Source organism: Dendrobates tinctorius, unplaced genomic scaffold (genome assembly GCF_039654945.1).
Source record: "Dendrobates tinctorius isolate UK_male_01 unplaced genomic scaffold, ASM3965494v1 ptg000104l, whole genome shotgun sequence".
Lineage (NCBI taxonomy): Eukaryota > Metazoa > Chordata > Amphibia > Anura > Dendrobatidae > Dendrobates > Dendrobates tinctorius.
Genome location: NW_027361772.1, coordinates 1,663,871 through 1,688,717, shown reverse-complemented (window position 1 = coordinate 1,688,717; position 24,847 = coordinate 1,663,871). Strand labels below are relative to the sequence as shown.

General features: G+C 46.6%; 1 protein-coding gene across 1 annotated transcript in view; it reads right to left on the bottom strand.

Moving 5' to 3' along the window:
* LOC141100430 (zinc metalloproteinase-disintegrin-like MTP9) overlaps positions 1–21,760 on the bottom strand; it is a 63,930-nt gene extending 42,170 nt beyond the window's left edge. The window contains exons 1-4 of the mRNA XM_073588942.1: positions 21,724–21,760; positions 20,936–21,018; positions 15,635–15,711; positions 12,905–12,983 (exon numbers count right to left, since the gene is read on the bottom strand). Coding sequence (XP_073445043.1) covers positions 12,905–12,983; positions 15,635–15,711; positions 20,936–21,018; positions 21,724–21,760 — 276 coding nt within the window. The remainder of the gene's footprint in view (positions 1–12,904; positions 12,984–15,634; positions 15,712–20,935; positions 21,019–21,723) is intronic.
* Between the last annotated feature and the right edge of the window lie 3,087 nt (positions 21,761–24,847).

Below are 24,847 nucleotides of genomic sequence, written 5' to 3'. Positions count from 1 at the left end.
CCAAAAAAACCTTGCAAGCTCCGTTTGGAAATCTTTGAGGATGCTGACGGTGTGGCGGATCCTCACAAAAACGGATGCAACGGACGGCAATCAGTCAGGATCCGCCAATAATGAAAGTCAATGGGGAAAAAAACGGATCCGCAAAGAAAAATGGCGGATCCGTTTTTTTTCAAAATTGGCGGATCTTGACTGTCAAAAACGGAAGTGTGAAAGAGGCCTAAGCGATATCGCTAGCAATATCGCTATAACCGATTTTGTGACGCAGCAGCGATATTGCTAGTGATATCGCTGTGTCTGATACTTACCTCCGACCGGCTCCCCCGCTGATTATCGCTGATCGCGCGAGAACGTCCTGGACCGTTTCTCATCAGCGACTTCCTGCGGCGCTTCCTGCTGTGGTGATGAGTGACGCGTGGACGCGGGCGGGAGGACGTCTTTATCGCCGCGTCTACAGGTAAGTAACGACCGCCGACCGCTGCTATGTCGCTGGTAAAGCTGCCTGTTTGGCAGCTCACTAGTGACCACTTAGCGATGCACCAGCGATCCTGACCGGGTCGTATCGTTGTCAGGATCGCTGGTGCATCGCTAAGTGTGACGGTACCATTAGTCTGTATCATAAATAAACATTTACATCCAGCTACATTATAGATTGCAACTTACAATTGTCTCCATCTTTTCATCTCCATCTTGTCTAGATGCCTTGACACCTTTTCACATCCACAGCTGTCCTCTGCCAACCTCTCTCGTCTCCAGCCTTTTGCAGCACATCACGACACAGTGCTCTTAAAAATAAAGTGTTATTAAAATGCCCTCTGCATAAAAGTATCTGTCCATATTATGACCCTAAATAAGCCTCCTATGGCAAGTGGCCTCCACACTGTCTATCGTCAGCTATAACCGCCACACCATCTGGCCATATGAACCACTGCCTATAGCATGGTTGTCCCCTCTCTAATTTTCCATTACACTTTCTATATCTCCACACTGTCCCACCACCATGCTAACCCATCTCCATATTGTGCCTCTATTTCACACTGTCCCCTTTACATATCCATTCTGTGCCCTTTTTCACACTATGCCCTCATGCTGCCCACCACTCTGTCCTCTTCAAACTGTAACCACTCCTCACACTGTCCCCCTACTACACAGTATGATGGTCACCACAGCCACCCATATGGCATGATATCCACAACAACCCCACTATATATTATGGTCACCACCACAGCCACCCATATATAGTATGATATTGAGAACAAACCCCTCAATAAATAGTATGATATCCAAAACAGCCCCGATGTATACTATGATGATCGCCACAATACGCCATACAGCATTATGGCCCACAAACAACATCCCAAACAGTATGATATTCACCACAGCCCTCAGTATGACCTGCACATCCCCATATACAGTACAGTATAGTCACCAGTTTCTCATACATGTCACAGCGGCGGCTGCAACCGCCGCCATTCCTTCAGCGGCGGGGCCTGCCGCCGCTTTCACTCACCGGCTTGCATCCCGCCGTGCCGACTCCTTCCGCCGCGCGCCCCCACCTGTCACCTCCTTGCTTCCTTCCTCCTTCACTCACGCGGTCCCTGCAGGACTTTTTACCCTGCAGTGGTCATTCTTAGGCCAGGGCTGGCCAATCATCTTTTGGCGCAGGGTATATCAGGTGTCTTCTCCCTGGTGGAGGCGCCTGATTATCGTGTGGCTTGCCTGTGCTAATTCTGGCCGCTATACTGTGTTCCTGTCCCCATCCTGTGTTCCGTGTTCTTGTCCTAGTTCCTGCCCCGTCCTGTGCTCCGTGCTCTTGTCCTGGTCCCTGCTCTGTCCTGTGCTCCTTGCTCTTGTCCTGGTCCCTGCTCCGTGTTCCGTGCCCTGGTTCCTGCCCCGTCCTGTGCTCCATGTTCCGTGCCCTGGTTCCTGCTCCGTCCTGTGCTCCGTGTTCCGTGCCCTGGTTCCTGCTCCGTCCTGTGCTCCGTGTTCCGTGCCCTTGTTCCGGCTCCGTCCTGTGCTCCGTGTTCCGTGTCCTGGTTCCTGCTCGGTGTCCTAGTTCTGTACTGCGTTCCTCTTTTGTCCTGGTTCCCTGTGCTCATCCTATTCCTGGTTCGGTAGTCCTGTACCTGTGCCCCTGCCTGTGCCTTTTACTCAGTGCTGGGTGCTGCAAATGCCTGAGGTACACCCCAGTCCCTTGAGCCGTCCCTCTTGGTTCCAGCTGTCGCGGAGTCTGACTCCCGTGGGCCTGCCCCTAACGGTCCCTGTACAGGGGTCGGTTCCACCTGGTGCGCTCGCTCTCGGGGGCTTCAGTTCCGTGACCCAGAGGGTCCACTCTCGGACGCTACGTTTCCCAGAAGTGTCACAATACACTTTGCTGTTCCCCGTCACAGCCCCATTTCATGGCCCAAACGCACAGCCCCTCATTTTTTGCCCCCCACCCTGCATTGCCTCTCATTTCATGCCCCCATGCACAACCCCTCATTTTATTGTCCCCCTCTGCACAGCCCCTTAGTTTATTCCCTCTATCTGCACAGACCCTCATTTTATTCCCCCCATCAGTACAGCGCCTCGGTTTATTACCCCTGTCAGCACAGAGCCTCAGTTTATTCCCCCCATCAGTACAGCCCCTCGGTTTATTACCCCTGTCAGCACAGCGCCTCAGTTTATTCCCCTATTTGCACGTTACCTCATTTTATTCTCATAAGCACAGACCCTCACCTCATTTTATCCCATCAGCACAGACCTCCCCTCATTTTATCCCCCATGTACACAGCCCCTCATTTTAAGCCCCCCTGCACCATAATATAAGAATAAGGAAAAAAAAAGTCATACTCACAAAATCCAGGCTCCCGTCCACCATCTCCTCTTCTATGAAGAGCAGCAGGCGATGCTGGATGGTGCAATGACATCACTGCAATGCGTCATCCAACGTCCCCTGCATGCGCCTCCTCCAACAAGGAGCAGGCCAGATGTGACCTGTGTCTTGCTGGAGATCCCGGCAGAGCAAGGGAGAGTACAGTTCCTCTGCTCCTGTGCCGGGAGGCGCACACAGAGATTGCATTCGAGTATGATAGACGTGAATGCAATTGAGAGCAGGGAGGGAGCGACGGCCAGGGTGCACGAGAGAGGGGTGAGTGGTGTCAGTGACTGACATCGCTCACCTCCATGCCTGCGCTTCGACTGTCACTATGCTGAATGTCTACGGCAGCAAAAAGATGTCGGGTGACCGCAGACATTCAGCAATTTTTTTTGAAAGTGTGCCCCCCTTGTTTAGGCAGAAGGTAGCACCCAAGGCAGGTGCAGTCCCTGTCTACCCTCGTTCCAGTCCTGGATGGAGAAACGTCATTGTACAGAAGAGAAATAACTCCTCTGTTATTTCTAAACTTGATGCAAATAGATTCAAATAATGTTCTCTTTGTGATATTTTTATTATCCTTTTTCAAGCTTTTAATATAATGTGTCATTCTTTGAAACTACACATTTTCAGATTCTGTCAATTTACGTATCTATCAATTGCTGGAATGCTAGAGTTAAAACGACAAATCTGCAAATACAAACTCAAATTCTCAGGAAGCCTTTATTCATCCACCAGGTAAAAAGTACTGGAACTCAGGCCGGGACAAAATATGGGTTCCGAAATATTGATGGGGCTGCTTCATGGGTATTTACCACAAAGTTGGTCTCATAGGCCATGTTCATATATTCAGTATTTGGTCAGTATTTTACATCAGTATCTGTAGGCCAAAACCAGCAGTGGAACAATCAGAGGAAAAGTATAATAGAAACTCGTCACCACTTCTGGATTTATCACCCATTCCTGGTTTTAGCTTGCAAATACTGATATAAAATACACACTAAATACTGAGCGTCTGAACGTGGCCATAGGAAGACTAAGCGAGAAAGGGTGGAGAACGATATGGTGGATCTTTTCTTAGAGACAGACCATAGTAGGAGACCCAAAGGTAAATTTGAACATGTCCTGCCCTAAACAATAACCCATTATGGACCAGATGAACACTTCTGGATCTGCAAGAGAAATATATTTTTATATACAGCTACGCGTCATTCAGACAGTCAGATTTGTTTGTATACAAGAAAAAATGGACAACTGTTTTCCAAATTGCATCTATTTTTAGTCTGTAGATCTTTGTATTACTCTCTTAGGGACACAAAGATGGCATCCTTGTGTTGTTTTTTTTCTAGAAAGAATTGATTTGAATGGGCAAGTTCAATCTGTGACTTGGTTAAAAAATTTACATATATCTGATTTGTTTTTTTTGTGGACACTTAGTCCAAAACAAAACATGGACATGTTAACATCCCCATAGACTACAATGGTTAAAGAGAGCTTATTTTATATTAAAGCGGTCATTACCAGTGTGATATGTAATGGCCACTCTCTGCTCTCCTGATCTCACTGCAGAGCTGTGCGTGGCTATACCTGACACATCTGCAGGTTCCTTTCGGCTTCAGCTTCGATCTCTGAGGCAGACAGGGTTGCAATACAGCAGAGCTGTGAGAACTGCAGCAAATGTGTTGGTAAGGCTAGTTTCACACTAGCGTTTATTCCACGCAGCGCACGGCGCCGCTAAGCCCCGCCCCCTGCCGGCTCCCTGCCTGCCCCATCCGGTCATCGCTGCCTACTATCGCACATGGACGCTTGCGATCTGTGCACCCTATCTTTAGCATAGGGTGCGCAGATCGTGCGCTGGCCATGCGCTAGTGGGATTTTGGCATGCGCTGCGCACTTTTGAAGGTGCGCCGTGCGTGCCGAAATGCAACATGCTGCGCTCGGCGCGCACGGGCACACCTTCAAAAGTGCGCAGCGCACGCCAAAATCCTACTAGCGCACGGCCAGCGCACGATCTGCGCACCCTATGCTAAAGATAGGGTGCGCAGATCGCAAGCGTCCATGTGCGATAGTATGCGGCAGGGCTTAGCGGCGCCGTGTGCTGCGTGGAATAAACACTAGTGTGAAACAAGCCTAAGGAGACAGAGTTCAGTTCTATTGTTCTGGGTTAGTTACCTGTCTCACACTGATACTCCCCCTTTTATTTAAACTAATCCCTGGATGTGGATTCCCAGAGAGATCTATTTCCGGCCTATAGCCTGGAAGAGCGCATTTACAGACAAGAAAAACGTGGATTTCACTGCTATAAAACATCAGATTTCAAGATATCAGTTTATTCAGCTTCCTATTACCTGAATGCTCATAGAGACAGTGTAGGAAAGTTGATACTACTGACAGATTCCCTTTAAACCATGAAAAACCCATATACAAAATGAACGTGTGAATGAGGCCTTAGGTAACATGATTATTACAAACAAGCAGAGGCGTATCCAGGGGGGGGCAGTCGGGGCATTTGCTCCGGGCGCAGCCAGCAGGGGGGCGCAGTCGGGCCGCCTAATGCAGCGGTCCGCAGTGTCTCCCCCGGCGGCTGCGTTCTGTCGTCCCCGGCCTGAGAGTCGGCTGTTCTCTGTGACGGCTGTCAAGCTGACAGCCGGTGCAGAGAAGGAGGCCACGTCGGCTCCCAGGCAGCAATTGTACTTGCCGTCTATACAGACGCCAGTACAACTGAAGCTCAGCTCTGACCGCTGGGTCAGAGCGACGTCAGCAGCGTGATCATGTCATGTGATCACGCTGCTGACGGCACTCCCCGGCGCCCAGAGCAAACGCTGGTGGTAAGTGTGCTCCTCTGTGGAGCTGAAGAACCACCGAAGATGGGAGATTTAATGTGGGGATGGGGGTTAATGAGTGGGGATGGGGGTTAATGAGTGGGGGGTTAATGTGTGGGGGTTAATGAGTGGCGGTTAATGAGTGGGGATGGGGGTTTATGTGTGGGGGTTAATGAGTGGGGATGGGGGTTTGTGTGTGTGGGGTTAATGAGTGGAGATGGGGGTTTATGTGTGGGGGTTAATGAGTGGGGATGGGGGTTTGTGTGGGGGGGTTAATGAGTGGAGATGGGGGTTTATGAGTGGGGGTTAATGAGTGGGAATGCGGGTTAATGAGTGGGGATGGGGGTTAATGAGTGGGGGTTAATGAGTGGGGATGGGAGTTTATGTGTGGGGGTTAATGAGTGGGGATGGGGGTTTGTGTGTGGGGGGTTAATGAGTGGAGATGGGGGTTTATGTGTGGGGGTTAATGAGTGGGGATGGGGGTTTGCGTGTGTGGGGTTAATGAGTGGAGATGGGGGTTTATGTGTGGGGATGGGGGTTAATGAGTGGGGGGGTTAATGAGTGGAGATGGGGGTTAATGTGGGGATGGGGGTTAATGAGTGGGGGGTAATGTGTGGGGGTTAATGAGTGGGGATGGGGGTTAATGTGGGAATGGGGGTTTGTGTGGGGGGGTTAATGAGTGGAGATGTGGTTTATGTGTGGGGGTTAATGATTGGGAATGGGGGTTAATGAGTGGGGATGGGGGTTAATGTGGGGATGGGGGTTTGTGTGTGGGGGGTTAATGAGTGGAGATGGGGGTTTATGTGTGGGGCTTAATAAGTGGGGATGGGGGTTTGTGTGTGGGGGGTTAATGAGTGGAGATGGGGGTTTATGTGTGGGGGTTAATGAGTGGGGATGGGGTTTGTGTGTGTGGGGTTAATGAGTGGAGATGGGGGTTTATGTGTGGGGATGGGGGTTAATGAGTGGGGGGGTTAATGAGTGGAGATGGGGGTTAATGTGGGAATGGGGGTTAATGAGTGGGGGGGGTAATGTGTGGGGGTTAATGAGTGGGGATGGGGGTTAATGTGGGGATGGGGGTTTGTGTGGGGGGGTTAATGAGTGGAGATGTGGTTTATGTGTGGGGGTTAATGAGTGGGAATGGGGGTTAATGAGTGGGGATGGGGGTTAATGTGGGGATGGGGGTTTGTGTGTGGGGGGTTAATGAGTGGAGGTGGGGGTTTATGTGTGGGGGTTAATGAGTGGGGATGGGGTTTGTGTGGGGGGGTTAATGAGTGGAGATGGGGGTTTATGTGTGGGGGTTAATGAGTGGGGATGGGGGTTTGTGTGTGTGGGGTTAATGAGTGGAGATGGGGGTTTATGTGTGGGGATGGGGGTTAATGAGTGGGGGGGTTAATGAGTGGAGATGGGGGTTAATGTGGGGATGGGGGTTAATGAGTGGGGGGGTAATGTGTGGGGGTTAATGAGTGGGGATGGGGGTTAATGTGGGGATGGGGTTTGTGTGGGGGGGTTAATGAGTGGAGATGGGGTTTATGTGTGGGGGTTAATGAGTGGGAATGGGGGTTAATGAGTGGGGATGGGGGTTAATGAGTGGGGGGGTTAATGAGTGGAGATGGGGGTTAATGTGTGGGGGGTTAACGAGTGGGGGGTTAATGAGTGGAGATGGGGCTTAATGTGTAGGAGGGTTAATGTATGGGGGGGTTAATGAGTGGAGATGGGGGTTAATGAGTGGGGATGGGGGTTTGTGTGTGGGGTTAATGAGTGGGGTTAATGAGTGGGGATGGGGGTTTGTGTGGAGGTTAATGAGTGGGAATGGGGGTTAATGTGTGGGGGGTTAATGAGTGGGGATGGGGGTTAATGTGTGTGGGGGTTAATGAGTGGAGATGGGGGTTAATGTGTAGGAGGGTTAATGTATGGGGGTTAATGAGTGGAGATGGGGGTTAATGAGTGGGGATGGGGGTTAATGAGTGGGGATGGGGGTTTGTGTGTGGGGTTAATGAGTGGGGATGGGGGTTTGTGTGTGGGTTAATGAGTGGGAATGGGGGTTAATATGTGGGGGGTTAATGAGTAGGGATGGGGGTTAATGAGTGGGGATGGAGGTTAATGTGTGGGGGGATTTGGAGTGGGGGTACATAATGTGTGGGTGGATTTGGAGTGGGGATGGGGGGTACTTAATGTGTGTGGGGGATTGGGGATGGGGGGATTTGGAGTGGGGATGGTATTTAATGTGTGTGGGGAGATTTGAGGACACAAAATGAAGAGTATATATGAGGAAACAGTATGGGGGATGGGTGCAGACAGTAAGGGGTGCAAACGGGTGAATGTGTGCAGACACAGTATGGGGAGTCAGGGGTATGTGTGAGCAGACAGTATAGAGCGTGAGGGGGTAAATATATGAGGAGATAGTATGGTGAACAGAGGGATTTGGAGGAGACAGTATGAGGAGGGAGGGGAATAGTGTGAGGCGACAGTATATTGCAGATATTTTTTATTTAAGAGCATTATAATGACACTTCTATCTTTAAGGGCATCGGGTGGAGAGTTGGTGCAGAAGACCGGAGAAGATGGAAGTCTGCAGAGACGGCTGTGGATGAGAGAACTCATCATGGGGTCTGGACAAGAAGAAGAAAAGGAGAACGACTCCAGAGATGACGGCATCTATAAGGTACCTGGATGTAAATGTTATTTGTGATACTGACTAATTCTCATGTTTTTATTCATGTTAGGAACATTAAAGGGGTTGTCCAGGTTTGTGCTGAGACTGCAGACATTCTATGTGACTGCAGACTTCTGAATTCTCACAGTGCTCACTGAACGCTGTTAGGATTCTCTTGTGCCGGTAATTTACATACATGCGGTCACATGCTAACTAGACGTGTGTGGCCTCACTCAATGAAAATGAACTGAGCGAGGCCGGGCATGTCTAGTCGGAGTGTGGTCAGAAGTATACAAATCACATGCTTGTGCTGACATGACCGTACATCGGCAAGGGAGAATCCTAAAAGTGTGCAGTGCATTTATTGTGAGAATTCAGAAGCTGCAATGTCAGGATTCAGCTCTGCAGGTTCCAGTAGTCATCACACAGACACTTCATTCATATGCGATTGTCATACTTATGGTCTTGTGACAACGAGCTTCTCTTCCTGCTTTCATTTTTTTACTGAACATTGAAAGCATTAGGGAGAGCAGCTCGTGGGTACATGGCTAAGTGTGCAAGTTGCATATGTACTTGGGGGGGGGGGGCGCCGAACCAAATTCCTGCCCCGGGTGCCAGAAAGCCTAGATACGCCTCTGCAAACAAGAATTAGACATCGACAGAAAAATGAAGTGTTTTATGCTTTTCTGTCTTCCAATATGCACAGGTATCACTGCTGTCCAAAGTAAGCACTGCAAAAAAATTTCACCCACTGGTGGGAGGTAAAAAGGGGTTATCCAGTGCCTCACACTTCTGCATCAGGAAGTGAGAGGCACTACTGACGTATTGTCGTATTGTCCATGGGTAACTTGCAGGTATTGTGCATGAATCCTACTTGAATTAACAGAAGAGATCCAGATAAATGCTGGCCAATGAACCCAACATCTGCTGCAATTTTCACTTTTCAGAATGGAAGTAAGGCAGATGTCACACTTGCCAGTGTGATGCGAGAAACTCGCGTGAGTCTCTCGCATCAACACCCGGCATTCGAGACCGGAGTGTGCAGCTGCATGTATTTCTATGCAGCAGCACACTCTGGTCCCGAGTACCGGCGGCAGTGCCGGGTGTTGATGTGAGAGACTCACGTGAGTTTCTCGCATCACACTCGCAAGAGATATTTTTCGATACCCCTTTTAAGCTTAAAGTGTTTGTGCATGTTGAAACAGTAGCAAAAATAGTCTAGTAAAAAAAGGGGTCAAATGGAAAATTTATGGCCCGATTTATGTGCCCCTTTATCAGTGGATTTACATCAGGGCCGGACTGGTACAAAAAAGCAGCCTTGCCACATAAAACCCCACCAGCCCACAAGCTATAACACTCCTCACCCCGATCAGTGACTTTTACTTTACTTTGTGGTGCTTCTCACTCTCCTAAAAGGAGATATTTGAAGAACTACATGTGAATGGCGCCACAGTGCGTATGATCGACCACAGCTGCATTTACATGGTGCTCTACAGAGCTCAGATTTTCAGGATCATGGAGATCCCAATAGTCGGATCTCCAGCAATTAAAAAGTTGTCCCCTATCCAGAGGAGAGCGGATTACTTGGGATAATCCAATTAAACAACTTTTCCAATATTTTATTTTTATTTGGCCATAGTAATATTAAAAATACTAAACCAATATTGACCCTCCCAAAGTCCAATGTGGACAGGAGAAGTGGTACTGTGCAGTGCATACAGGGCCGGCTCCAGGTTTTTGTGGGCCCCGGGTCAAAGTCTAAGTGGGCGTCTTTAACACGTACCACAATTCATAATGCACAGATACAGCAAAGAAATATAGGTATAGTACAATGCCAAAGATTTCACTTCTTACATTACATGACTGATATCTATTGTACATTCTACAGTAGGTCAGAAACCAGACAGTATTGTCCTCCATACAGTATTATGGGCACCACATAGTCCTCCATACAGCATTATGGGCACCGCATAGTGATCCATACAGAATAATGAGCCACATAAATTGCTCCATTCAGAATAATGAGCCCCATATATTGCTCCATAAACTGCAATGAGCACCATATAATGCTCCATACAGAATAATGATCCCCATATAATGCTCCATACAGTATTATGGGTACCACATAGTGCTCCATACAGTATAATGAGCCCCACATAGTGCTCCATACAGTATTATGGCCCCATATATTGCTCCATTCAGAATAATGAGCCCCATATAGTGCTCCATACAGAATAATGAGCCCCATATACTGCTCCATACAGAATAATGAGCCCCGTATAATGCTCCATACGAATAATGAGCCCCATATATTGCTCCATTCAGAAAAGTGAGCCCCATATAATGCTCCATACAGAATAATGAGCCCCATATATTGCTCCATTCAGAATAATGAGCCCCATATATTGCTCCATACACTGTAATGAGCCCCATATAATGCTCCATATAGAATAATGAGCCTCATATAATGCTCTATACAGTATTGTGGGTACTGCATAGTGCTCCATACAGTATACTGAGCTCCATATACTGCTTCATACAGCATTATGGGCCACATAGTGCTCCATTCAGAAAAATGAGCCCCATATAATGCTCCATACAGAATAATGAGCCCCATATATTGCTCCATTCAGAAAAATGAGCCCCATATATTGCTCCATTCAGAAAAATGAGCCCCATATAATACTCCATACAGTATTATGGGTACCGCATGGTGCTCCATACAGTATACTGATCCCCATATATTGCTTCATACAGCATTATGGGTAGCACATAGTGTTCCATACAGAATAATGAGCCCCATATAATGCTCCATACAGAATAATGAGCCCCATATATTGCTCCATTCAGAATAATGAGCCCCATATATTGCTCCATACACTGTAACAAGCCCCATATAATGCTCCATACAGTATTATGGGTACCACATAGTGCTCCACACAGTATAATGAGCACCATATAATGCTCCATACAGAATAATGATCCTCATATATTGCTCCATACAGTATAATGAGCCCCATACCTTGCGCCATACAGAAAGGGACCCATATAATGTTCCATACAGAATATGATGGGCCCCTTATATTGCTCCAAACAGAATGGGTCCCATATAATGCTCCAAATATAATGGGCCCCATATGAGTCTCCATATAATGCTCCAGTGTAAGATGGGCCCCATATGATGCTACAGTATATGGTGAGCCTCATATATTGCTCAAAACACAAAACATAAAAAAACTGAAATCCTCACCTCTTCTCGCTGGCCGCTGCTCTGCTCCAGACCCCTCAACGTCGGTGTCTTCCGGCTCTCTGCACTGTGAATGTTCAGGAAGATGGTGCACAGATGTGACGTCACTATACCCTCTGACCTGAAACAGTACAGTCAGAAGATGCCGCAGTGGAGGTGCGGGAAGAGGTAAGAATCGCAAGTGCCGCATGTATCGAAAGCCCAGCAGCACCCGTATATACATCACCATATCAGCTCCACAGCACCTGTTTATACATCACCACACCAGTCCCAGCCCAGCAGCACCTGTACATACATCACCTCACTAGCCATGCCCCCCAGCCCCTGTATATACATTATCCCAGCCAGTCCCCCCAGCCCCTGCATATACAGCATCAGCCAAGCCAGGCCCCCAGCCCCTGTATACACAGCATCAGCCAAGCCAGGCCCCCCCAGTCCCTGCATATACATCATCGCCCCAGCCAGGCCCCCCAGCCCCTGTATATACATCATTATCCCAGCCAGGCCCCCCCAGCCCCTGTAAATACAGCATCAGCCAAGCCAGGCCCCCCAGCCCCTGAATATACATCATCATCCCAGCCAGGCCCCCCCAACCCCTGTATATACATCATCGCCCCAGCCAGGCCCCCCAGCCCCTGTATATACATCATCAGCCCAGCCAGGCCCCCCCAGCCCCTGTAATACAGAGGCTGGGGGGAGCCTGCCTGGTCTGATGTATATACAGGGCCTGTATATACATCAGACCAGGCAGACCCCCCAGCCCCTATATAACTCACCCGGCCACACCGCTGCTTGGCGTCACTGAATTTACTAGTATAGTACTGCTGCTGAGATTGCATCATTGAACTTACTGGACTCAGCCAGCGCGCGCGGTTAGGAGAGCTCCTCCAGATGCCTGGGGCTGCTGGGTGATGATAGGTCATTTGTGCTGCTGCAGCCATGGACGCAAGAGAGCAGAGCTCGCTCTCTCCGCCCTCAAAGAACATGTGATGTGCATCGTCACGTCGCGCATTCTTAACCCCTAGGGTGCCATCCCCCCAGCCTTGTTGCCAATGACTAATGTAAAAGCACCGCCGTGCCCGCAGATTTAAAGGGCCGGCGGCAGGAAAAACAGGCCGGTGGCTGCTGCATCAGCTGGCAAGCGGACAGAGGAGCGGGCTCTGCCAGCCAGCAGCCTACTACATAGCAGCTCAGCGGGAAAATGCCCGGTTGGGCAGGTTATCAATCCGAGCCTGATTTACATAGGAAACACCACGTACACAGAATGAAACACTGTTTAGTTAAATTGAGCTCTGCTACATCTGTACCTGAAGGCTGGTGACTTACTATACCTGATGCTCAGGGCGGCTGGTGACCAGAGTGCCATCCTCCAGATAATGGCTTTCTGTGTAATTCTCTGCAAACAGACCCCTGCAGAAACATAGAGAAATTAATCAGTATTAATATATCATGATATCAGTGGAAATCTGCAGTACATCGTCCTGCTATAAGCAGTGGCGTAACTTGTGAGCCCAAATGCAAAATCTCCAATATAGGTCTTCTAATATGGGTCAAAGGGATCGATTAGTCCCACTTAGGTTTCAGGGCTGGGGTGCAACGCCAACACTGGCACCTATTATAATTACTTCCTTAGTTATAAGGGATATGTACAAGCGTATAGATCGCCTCACCACCCGAGATATACAGTTGTGCTCAAAAGTTTACATACCCAAGCAGAATTTTTGCTTTCTTGTCCTTTTTTCAGAGAATATGAATGATAACACCAAAACTTTTTCTCCACTCATGGTTGGTGGTTGGGTGAAGCCATTTATTGACAGACTACTGTGTTTTCTCTTTTTAAATCATAATGACAACCCAAAACATCCAAATGACCCTGATAAAAAGTTTACATACCCCATTTCTTAATACAGTGTATTGCCCCCTCTAACATCAATGACATCTTGAAGTCTTTTGTAGTAGTGGATGAGGATCTTTATTTTCTCAAATGGTAAAGCTGCCCACTATTCTTGGCAAAAAGCCTCCAGATCCTGTAAGTTCCTGGGCTGTCTAGCATGAACTGCGGGCTTGAGATCTCCCCAGAGTGGCTCAATGATATTGAGATCAGGAGACTGAGATGGCCACTCCAGAACCATCACTTTGTTCTGCTGTAGCAAATGACAGGTTGAGTTAGCTTTGTGTTTTGGATCGTTGTCATGTTGGAATGTCTAAGTACGTCCCATGCACAGCAGTATTTGCTGATAACGTGCTGCATTCATCTTTCCTTCAATTTTCATGTGCTTTTGTAGCTCACACATCCCCAAACATCAGCGATCCACCTCCGTGCTTTACAGTAGGAATGGTGTTCCTTTCATCATAGGCCTTGTTGATCGCTCTTCCAATGTAACATTTATGGTTGTGGACAAAAAGTTCAATTTTGGTCTCATCAATAAATTACCTTATTCCAAAAGTTTTGAGGCTTGTCTCTGTGCTGTTTTGCGTATTGTAGGCAAGATACTTTGTGGCATTTGTGCAGTAATGGCTTTCTTCTGGCAACTCTACCATGTAGCCCATTTTTCTTCATGTGCCTCCTTATTGTACATCTTGAAACAGCCACACCGCTAGTTTTTAGAGCGTCCAGTATTTCAGCTGATGTTATTTATGGGTTTGTCTTTGCATCCTGAACAATTTTCCTGGCAATTGTGGATGAAATTTTTGTTGGTCTATCTGACCGTGGTTTTGATTTTACAGAGCCCCTGATTTTCCATTTGTTAATGACAGTTTGAACGCTGCTAAAGTATAGGAGTAACCCCGGCACACTAATAACATGAAAGTAAAGTCTTCTCAACGACAGTCTTTAATTGTTGTGATTTTATTGATTGTGAAAAAAAAGGGTGGTGTTACAATCCAAAAAAGGGTGGTGTTACAATCCAACGTTTCAGCTCTACATCTCGAGCTTTCATCAGGGATATGACTAGATCCTTGGTTTTGAGGTGTGTGTATAAGTGGTATAGGTTTGCCTTTGTATTCCAGCTGCTGGAACGGTACCTATAGTAACCACGATGCGTAGGGTCAGCACGTGACTCCCGTCCTTGTGTCCTAAATCTAGTCAGGTGTGGAGGAGGCCGGAAGTGACTTCCGGCCTCCTCCACACCTGACTAGATTTAGGACACAAGGACGGGAGTCACGTGCTGACCCTACGCATCGTGGTTACTATAGGTACCGTTCCAGCAGCTGGAATACAAAGGCAAACCTATACCACTTATACACACACCTCAAAACCAAGGATCTAGTCATATCCCTGATGAAAGCTCGAGATGTAGAGCTGAAACGTTGGATTGTAACACCACCCTTTTTTGGATTGTAACACCACCCTTTTTTTTCACAATCAATAAAATCACAACAATTAAAGACTGTCGTTGAGAAGACTTTACTTTCATGTTATTAGTGTGCCGGGGTTACTCCTATACTTTAGTCTTGTTTTTTCCCAGAGCACCTAAGTTGGGGTTTGAGCCTGTCATATCTACTTTAAGTTTGAACGCTGCTGACTGGCATTATCAATTCCTTGGATATCTTTTTGTATCCCTATCCTGTTTTATACAGTTCAACTACCTTTTCCCGCAGATCTGTTGACAGTTCTTTTTCTCTCACCATGACTCACATTCCAGAGACCTCAGCGGCTGGATGAAAGATGCAAGAGTCTGTCTGGATCCCAGAAACTCAGTCAGCTTTTATGCACGCACACTGATTACAAGCAAACAGGTCACAGGTAAGGATGTTACATTTAGTAGCCAGTAAAACCCATTTGTGTCAACATCAGTGCATGTTATCAGGCCAAGATCACTAGGGTATGTAAACTTTTGATCAGGGTCATTTGGATGTTATGGGTTGTCATTATGATTTAAAAAGAGAAAACACAGTAGTTTGACAATAAATGGCTTCACCCAACCACCAACCATGAGTGGAGAAAAAGGTTTGGTGTTATCATTCATATTCTCTGAAAAAAGGCCAAGAAAGCAAACATTCTGCCTGGGTTTGTAAACCTTTGAGCACAACTGTACATATTCCACACTGTGACCACTCACTCAGTCTTCTCAATGTGAATGACTGTGGGCTTCCCACGCAGAGGGATCTCATATTGAAGAACATCTGGATAAACGCTCTGGACAAACAGATAAAAAATACTATTTTAATTAGTTAAGATTTTTTCTTTTTTACATTTTTACATATTAGATAAGTCCCTCGAAGACTAATTGATTGCAGGTTGCCCCCAATAATGAGGCTTAAAGAGATCAGCTATATTCTTTTGGAGGACCAATCAGAAAGAGTTCAATTCACCAGCAGTACCACCACAGGGAAATCCAGTACTACACGGTTTATATTCAAATCAATAGACTTTCATTCTCTTCGCTCTGACTAATGGAAGGCAATGGTAAGTTTGTCTATAGGTATAAGGCTAAGCAGGGCTGTGGAGTCAGAGTAGTGGAGTCGGAGCCCATTTTGGTGGCGTCGGAGTCAGTATAAAATGGACCGACTCAGACTCTTAAAATATATAATAAATTGGTTATAGCATTTCAATGCGGTTTGTGGGGAATATTTTGTTTCATAAGAATTTGGGAAAGTTGTGAAGTGTCCTATAAAATCTTACAGATTGTGAGCCCTCGCAGGCAGGATCCTCTCTCCTCCTGTACCAGTAATGACTTGTAATGTTTAAGATTACTTTACTGGTTTTATTATGTATACCCCTCTTCACATGTAAAGTGTCATGGAATAAATAGTGCTATAATAATGAATAATAATAATAATAATAATAATAATAATAAATGTCTGTCCTATTCTTGATCTAAGGTGTAGACTTTTAGCTGAGATGAATCTGTGCTGCAGTTTATGTTCGTGATAAGTAGTGAAGCTCCTCCTCTACAGATAAGGGGAAAAAATAGCAAACACACAGGGAAGGAATGCCTGCATTGCTCTCAGAACTTCTGGAGTGAACAGGAAAGCAGAATTAAGGTAATTACTTCTTAAGGCATATCTAAACTTTCAATAAACTGTGCATAAATCAAGTCCAGTATATGTTGTTTCTGTATGCTTGATGTTTTAGTTTGTTTTTCCTCTTAGCTCATGTTTGGCGAAATTAGCTGCACTGATGACCGATATACACTATACATAGAATATAAGGGGAAAACCTGGTTTCTAACATCTCAAATTTCGAAATACAGTAACAGGATCGATGAGGACATATATATTTGTGTGTGTGTGTTCTAGAATATGATTCAGCACAAACATGCTCCCTCCCTCCTCCCCTCTTCATAGACTGTGAAGAAATATGATGTGAAGCATTTAGTGAGCTGTACCCTGAGACAAGCCTGACATTGAAAGCTCAGAGTAAACTAACAACATATTTTACAAACTTTATAATTGTTATCTGTCCTATTGATTTATGCAAAGATTGTTTTATTGCTATCTTAAATTATACAGTGCATGATTCCCTATTCTTGCAAGAATTAGAATATACAGTGCCTTGCGAAAGTATTCGGCTCCTTGGAACTTTTCAACCTTTTCCCACATATCATGCTTCAAACATAAAGATACCAAATACAGGACCATTCTTGAAGAAAACCTGTTGGAGTCAGCAAAAGACCTGAGACTGGGACGAAGATTTGTCTTCCAACAAGAAAATGATCCCAAACATAAAGCAAAATCTACAATGAAATGGGTCACAAATAAACGAATCCAGGTGTCAGAATGGCCAAGTCACAGTCCAGACCTGAATCCAATCGAGAATCTGTGGAAAGAGCTGAAAACTGCTGTTCACAAACGATCTCCATCCAACCTCACTGAGCTCGAGCTGTTTGCCAAGGAAGAATGGGCAAGAATTTCAGTCTCTCGATGTACAAAACTGATAGAGACATACCCCAAGCGACTTGCAGCTGTTATCGCAGCAAATGGTGGCACAACAAAGTATTAAGTTAAAGGGGCCGAATAATATTGCATGCCCCACTTTTCAGTTTTTGAATTTCCACAAAAATTTAAAATAACCAATAAATTTCGTTCAACTTCACAATTGTCTCCCACTTGTTGTTGATTCTTCACCAAAAATTTACATTTGGTATCTTTATGTTTGAAGCATGATATGTGGGAAAAGGTTGAAAAGTTCCAAGGGGCCGAATACTTTCGCAAGGCACTGTTCCTTATTTTTTACAGGACAAACTTATTTTGAGAGCGAATTTACATAATTACAAAATGTCTAAGAAGCATCTTATGAAGTCAACTGTATTTGAGCATTTCACAGTGACTCAAGATAAAAAAAATATTAAGTGTATATGTGTATATGATTCTATGATTCAGATGAAACTAAATGCTGTGATGCCAAAATCAGGGCATACTCAGGCAGTTATAAAAATGCTCCTTCAAAAGCTTCCAATTTAAAAAGACATTTACATCCAGAAGTTTACAAAGCTGTGATTGAAAAAGAACATAGCAGCACCAAGAAACCAGAGACCAGCACTTCCCGCCAGGCAAAGGAGGAGGAAAGAGCTTCTCAAACATCAGTTAGAAGATATTTTGCAAGTGACAAAGTTACTGTAACAATGACAGCAGATGTGTCTAAAAGCCAGCTCATACAGCTTGTTGTGAAGGACGGTGTACTATTATCATTATTTGCACGATCAGCTTTTACAGCTCTTAATGGAGAAATGGCCGCAAACTTGGTGTTTCTCTGGAAAGAGAAAGTATTAGAAAATTAGTGGTTGAAGAAGCCCTTAACCAAAAGGAAGATCTTAAAACGACTCTCAAGAGATGCTTTGTGTTACTTAAAATGGATGCCTGCACACGTCACAGAGTGAGCTATTTTGCTATCAACGTTCAATATGCTTGTGACAACAAAAAAATTGTTACCATGACACTGGCAGTAAAAGATACTAAAGCTCATCACATCCGCCAGTTTCTCAATGCCTTAGTGGAAAAAGTTCTGCAAGATTATGAACGCAAAAAAAGAACAGGTTCTTGCTACTGTAACTATAATGCTTCAAACATGATAAGTACAATTACATTGATGAATGAGAGTAATGAAGGTGAACATTTCACATTGAGTATGTGGGAGATGGAAGGCCACAGTCTTGTTGAAGCTGCTTCACACCTCTTTCCTATTCATCACATGCGCTGTGTTGTGCACACACTGCATCTGGCAATAAGAGATAGTTTGCAAGAGGGACATGCTGGAACTCTGATTAGCAAAGTGGGGAAATTGGCTATTGCTGCCAGAAACCCTAAAATTGATGCCATCTTGAAGAGACGTGCTGGAAAAGGGGCAACTGTGGATCCAGCCACTTGGAGGGGCAGTGTCATGATCCAGGCCGGGTTTTTGTCTCGTCTCTCCTTTCCTGGTCTGGTCATGTCAGAGGTTAACTTTCCGTGCTTCATTCCTGTGTCTGGTTTGCTATATCTCTGTGCTGCAACCTCTGTGCAGTGCCAGTTATATTGCTTACCTTCGGTGTGTTTAGCTGGCTCTGGTGAGTTCCTGTGCTGACCTGCTGCGTTCATCTGACCTTACCCGTGTCTGTTCATCTTCCTCCTACACGACCCTGCTCCTTATTTCCCTGTGTGTCTGGATTCCCCGGCATTTGACTTTAGCTTGCCCCTGACCTGATCCTGCCTCTCCCATCTGTTAGCTCAGCTACTGACCTTTTGCTTTCTTCTGACTCTCAAAGAAGTAGAAGAGTTCAATGATTCATCAAAACTGACTGTGCAAGAGGCAATTCCTCTACACCCTGAAATTGTTAGAGATGTTGCCCATGTGGTTACTGCTTTACCACCAATCCAAGTTAGTGTAGAGAGGTTGTTCTCTAGCCTTAAAATCAGGGGCGTAACAACCATGGTCGCAGCAGTCACCACTGCGACCGGGCCCGGGGGGAGTCAGGGGCCCGGCAGGTCAGACCATGATATCTCCTAACTATCCCGATTCTAGCGGGACAGTCCCGCTAGACCCCCCCGCGCGTCCAGCCCGGGAGTCTATTCTTCCTGCACTGCACTGAGCCACCACGCCCCCCCCAAGCAACCCATCCATGCCCTCCCAGATAGACCCACCGCAGTCTGCAATGACATCCTAGGCTGTTCTTTTCTGTGTGCACAGGACCTGTGATGAGGTCACAGGAGGGGAGGAGTCAGGGGTCACATGATCAGGGGCCTTGTCTGCAGAACTCTGCTGTGCTGTTGTCATGGTGCTGGATGAGGTAAAGTTTCTGTGTGGGGTCAGGAGGGGTTTACAGGGTGGATGTAGCAGAGCTGTGTGTACAAGGTGTATGGAGCGGAGCCATGTGTGTACGAGGTGTACGGAGCAGAGCTTTGTGTGTACGAGGTGTACGGAGCGGAGCCGTGTGTATACGAGGTGTACGGAGAGGAGCCGCATGTGTACGAGGTGTACGGAGCGGAGCCGCGTGTGTACGAGGTGTACGGAGCAGAGCCGCGTGTGTACGAGGTGTACGGAGCGGAGCCGCGTGTGTACGAGGTGTACGGAGCGGAGATGTGCGTGTATTTTGGCATGGGGGGCCCATTTGAAAGTTCGCACCGGGGCCCATAATTTTGGAGCTACGCCACTGCTTAAAATAATTAGGTCAGATTTGAGGTCATCCATGAAGGAGGATCTGATGGAGGCGATACTATTTCTCAGAACAAATTCATAGACTGCACAAATGTTATTCTGTACGTTTTTGATGAAAACTGTTTTTTTTTTCACTTACTGCATAGTGTATAATTAATTGTAAAAATGCTAATTTTTTTTGTTCTAAAGTTGTATGCCAATAAATATATTTTATCTAAAAGGCTTGATTAATGCATCATAATAATGATTAAAAGCCTGATGTTACCATTTTACTACAGTAAATTTATCACTTAAACATGAGCCATGTATGAGGGAGTCGGAGTCATAGAGTTGGAGTCGGAATCGTGGAGTTGGAGTTGGTGCCATGGAAATTGAGGAGTCGGAGTCCGAGGTTTGGCTTATCGACACCACAGCCCTGCAGCTAAGTTCACATCTGCGTTGTAACTTCCATTTAAAACAAAAGCAAAACCTCTGCCATATCCATTGCATTATGGATACCACCCAGCCTGACAGATCCCGTTCACTAATAATGGGGGATATTGGCTTCCACCAAGGTGTCTATAATTTTGACAGAAAATAAATCAAAACATACAAAAATAAAAATATATTCATAACATAAAAAAGTAAAAATAATATTATTCCTTTGAAATATGATGGTATCGGCGATGGAGGCTCCGATGAAGATGTGAACGGAGCCGTAGACTTCATACCACCGTCACCTTATGACAGCGATACCCTTGATTAGAAGCTTCTTCCATAATTATTGGGCACATGCAGTGGGAGATACCTGCGTGTCTCTCTTGTAGACAATGTGCAACCTCCTAGGAAAGACGACCTCATGTGTCTGTCCTTCTGGTAACTGAGCGAATACTAAAAGGGAAAAATGCAAAGACATTAACAAGTAGAAGTAAAGGGTCTGGCATCTGCATCGGACAAAGCTCGGAAAGTGCTTGGACTTGGGGGGCAAAATGTGATCTGGAAACATTGAGGTTAGATTAGAAAGAGATCTTTGTCATCAAAGAGCCAACATATACCATGACCGGGCACAGATTATAGATATAGGGGATCTAAAACATATCATATAGTGGCAGATTTCAATAACCTGGTATGTACGGGGGCGGCCTGACCGTACCCTGATATCTGCTGTCAGAATCACAGATCCTATGTTATATGGAGAAAATTGGTGCCGGGGCTGTCTGGTTACTGTCTGACCAAAAATCATGACTACGCTCTTATTACACCAGCACCACAGACCGGTAGAAGGCTGTGTCTGGTACTGCGGATCAGACCCATTGAAGTGAATGAAGTGTAATGGGGAGGACGCGGCCATAATTTATAATCCCGGATAAACCCTATAAATCATGTAGAAGCTGCACCAGGTGATGTGGGTGACAGGAGCGGCCTCCATCTGGGATTACACTTCCCATACAGCGGCTGTATACAGCACACCGGGGTCTATACGTATACAGACAAGATGTGAGGACCACCACACATATATTACAGAACGGCAGTAATAGGCGTCCTACAACCTGAACACGTTCATAGAAAATCTCCAGAAATGGTCAGTGTCCTCACCCAGAAGTGCCAGCACCAGGAGAAGACGTCTCAGCATGGTCCGGACACGTCTTATCACCGTTATCCTGGAGGAGAGAAGCAGGAGATAAGAAGAAGTGACGTATAATACCTGAGAGCAGGTAATAATGGGCGGTGAGACCCTGCACTAGTAAAAATCCCCCCGGTATACAGCGGGGGCGGGAGACACGTCTGTCACCCCCTCCTCATTATCCGGACTACACAATTACCCCGCACTAGTAATGTACAGGTGCACAGTTATCAACACCGGAGCCAGGAAAGTGGAGCAGTTACCATAGCAACCTGTTAGTTTCTTAGTTTTATTTTCTTAAGTCTCCAAAAAATGTCAAAATCTGATTGGTTGCTATGGAGACTGCCCCACAAAGCTTCCCAACAGCAATAGACCCTCTATAACTGACAGTCATAGACCCCCATATCAGCAAAACTCATATAACAGTCATGGCCATAAATCTTCCGTTATACCATATGTCACTGCCTCTCTCCCCCCTATAAGAGTGACCCCATACAGAGACAGGACCCCCATAGTAGTGGAAGGACCCCCATAGTAGTGGCAGGACCCCTATGGCAGGAGAATGGTCCCCATAACAGGGTACAGTATCAGTCACCTCCTATAGGGTCCTCTCCTCTCACAGGTGACTGCTGACTGACAAGAAGCAGCATCAGTGGCAGAGACCGGGTCTCCCTGTGGGAGGTGCTGCCACCTGCTGGTTGCACAGGTCATGTCTCCTCCATCACATACTGGACATTTCTGGATCTCTTGTTCCTCCTGGACTATTTATTGGGAGTCACCCAGAAAAGCCCAATAAATCCTGGATATCTGGGCCTATGGTGTAGCGGATTGCTTGTTGCCCCCCAGGTTATTGAGCTGCTGATCTTAGTGTAATAAACACTAATTACAGGGAGCTCATAGCGGTAGATGGCACATGGTGATGCTTTAGTGGTTGTGGCATCATTAGTCTGTGTTCACATTTCCATTTGCACATTCGGTTGTTCTACTGGGTTTCAGGAACAAATGGAGTTAACCCCTTCACATCTGCTGTATATATACAGTGCATATCGGAAGCGGGTGTATGGAGCGGGCTGTCTCAGCAAGCCTGCCCCATACCTGGCAGGCGATGGCTGCGTTTTACAGCCAGGAACGGCCCCTAACAATCGAGGATGGAGCAGTGCTCCGCCCACAATAGTTAACTTGTTAAATGTCGCTATCAATCTCTGACAGCGGCATTTAACCGGTACCGACATGCCCGCGCCTCATTACCTCCGCCCATCGGCGTGCCCGTGACGTGATCGCGGGTCGCTGAGAGGTGGTCATGACAGGCGGGGGGGGGGTCAGCTGAATCTTGTCATTACGGAGCTCCTGTGAAACCCTGCCTGGACCGAGCCTCAAAGGAGACCATGATTTCTGCTATATGCAGCGATGCAGTGGCATACTGTATATAAAACAAGCGATCTGATGATCACATCTTCAAGTACTCTAAGGGGCTAACAAGAACAATAATAAGTAAGGCCAAAAATTTTTTTAAAAATCTCAACAAAAGAAAAAATCTAAAAGTTCAAATCACTCCTCTTTCCTCACAATGAAAATAACGATATATAAAAAATACTCATATGTGATAATGTAGCGTTCAGAAAACTCCTATCAAAATATAAAAACAATTAACCCAATCGGTAAAACACCGTAAACAGAAAAAAAATCAAGAACGCCAAAATTACGTTATTTTTGGTAGCCGAAATTCCACAAAAAATGCTGTAACATGCAATGAAAAAGCCACATTTATTTCAAAATTGTAGTAATAAAAACGTCTTCACACCCCATAAAAAATAAGCTATCATACTGGGTCGCCCTCGCACACCCAGGGCAGCGGGGTACTCGGTACCGGGCCGGTGTCAAGGCGGGAATGTGTCACAGCAGCGGTGACCCGGTCCGTGGCCCTGGGTGCCCAATATCAATGGCGGTGATGTTAATGGTGTTAAAGTTTATATGAATAGTTTGTGAAGCCACCCGTGGTGTTTGGCAAGTAAGGTGGTAAGCCATCACTGCATGCAGATCCGTTGGGACTGATGGTGTGGTGCAGCAGAGATGGTATAGCTCCCCACAGGTGGAGCTGTAGTCCCAGGGCAGTGTAGGTGCAATGGATGAGGAGAGGCGCAGAATGGTATGGAGGCTGGTACCCAGGTGTAGTGGTGCTGGAATAACTGGAGGACACCAGAGTATGCGGTTCCAAAGCTTTACTCACTGTTTGCAGTTCACACAACTGCCTGCCTCCGTACTGTGTTCTCCAGGTCAGGGCTCCAGCCAACCTCCAGGCAGGATAGGATTCTCCCTTCCACACTCCGCCAACATGTACCTTACTGAACGACTCCTCCAATGAGCCTTTAGGTGCGAAGCACTCCAGTACTTAGTTACCCTGGAATGCCTCTCTCTAGGTGTTCCTAGTCTTTACTTGTATGACAGACAGCTGTAGCCTGCTTCGGGGACTCCTCACTGTGTCCCGGTTCTCTATTCAGTTGCTGTTGTGTCCCAAGTCTATGATGGGAGCAAGGCGTTAGCGGCTCACTACTCCTCCGGTGTCTGTAGCAGGACATAAAGATCCAATCAACCTCGGGGACCGGGCCCCGGCCTTTGCGCTCTCTGGACTGGAAGGGTTCTCTCTCTTTCTCAACCTGCTTCCCACCGTCCTTCTATTCTCCTTCGTTCCAATCTGTTCTCCCTCTCTCTTTTGGAAGGTTAGGTTATCAATCTTATCAGTCTCTTTCTCTGGTCTTTCTTGTGCCAGCAGCCCAGATCACTGGGACCTGCTGCAGCACGTCCCTCAGACACCCATCTTCTCTCTCCTCCAACCAACTAACTACTAACTTTCACTCTTCCCTCTCTTTTGTATCATCTCTCTCCACCCGCCTCCCAGCACATCTCGTGTTACGAAGCAGGGTTCCACAAGGGGTGCTCTGCTGACCCCCAGCATGAAGCTGTTAGGTGGCCCCACTGAACTATCCTGTGTGTGGAATGCAGGTGTGGAGCGTGGTCAGGAGTTCCCACCTTACCTGGATGGTGGGGCACTACACCTTAGGAGAAGGTGCAGTACCTCTGTGGCGACTGAAGCCTCAG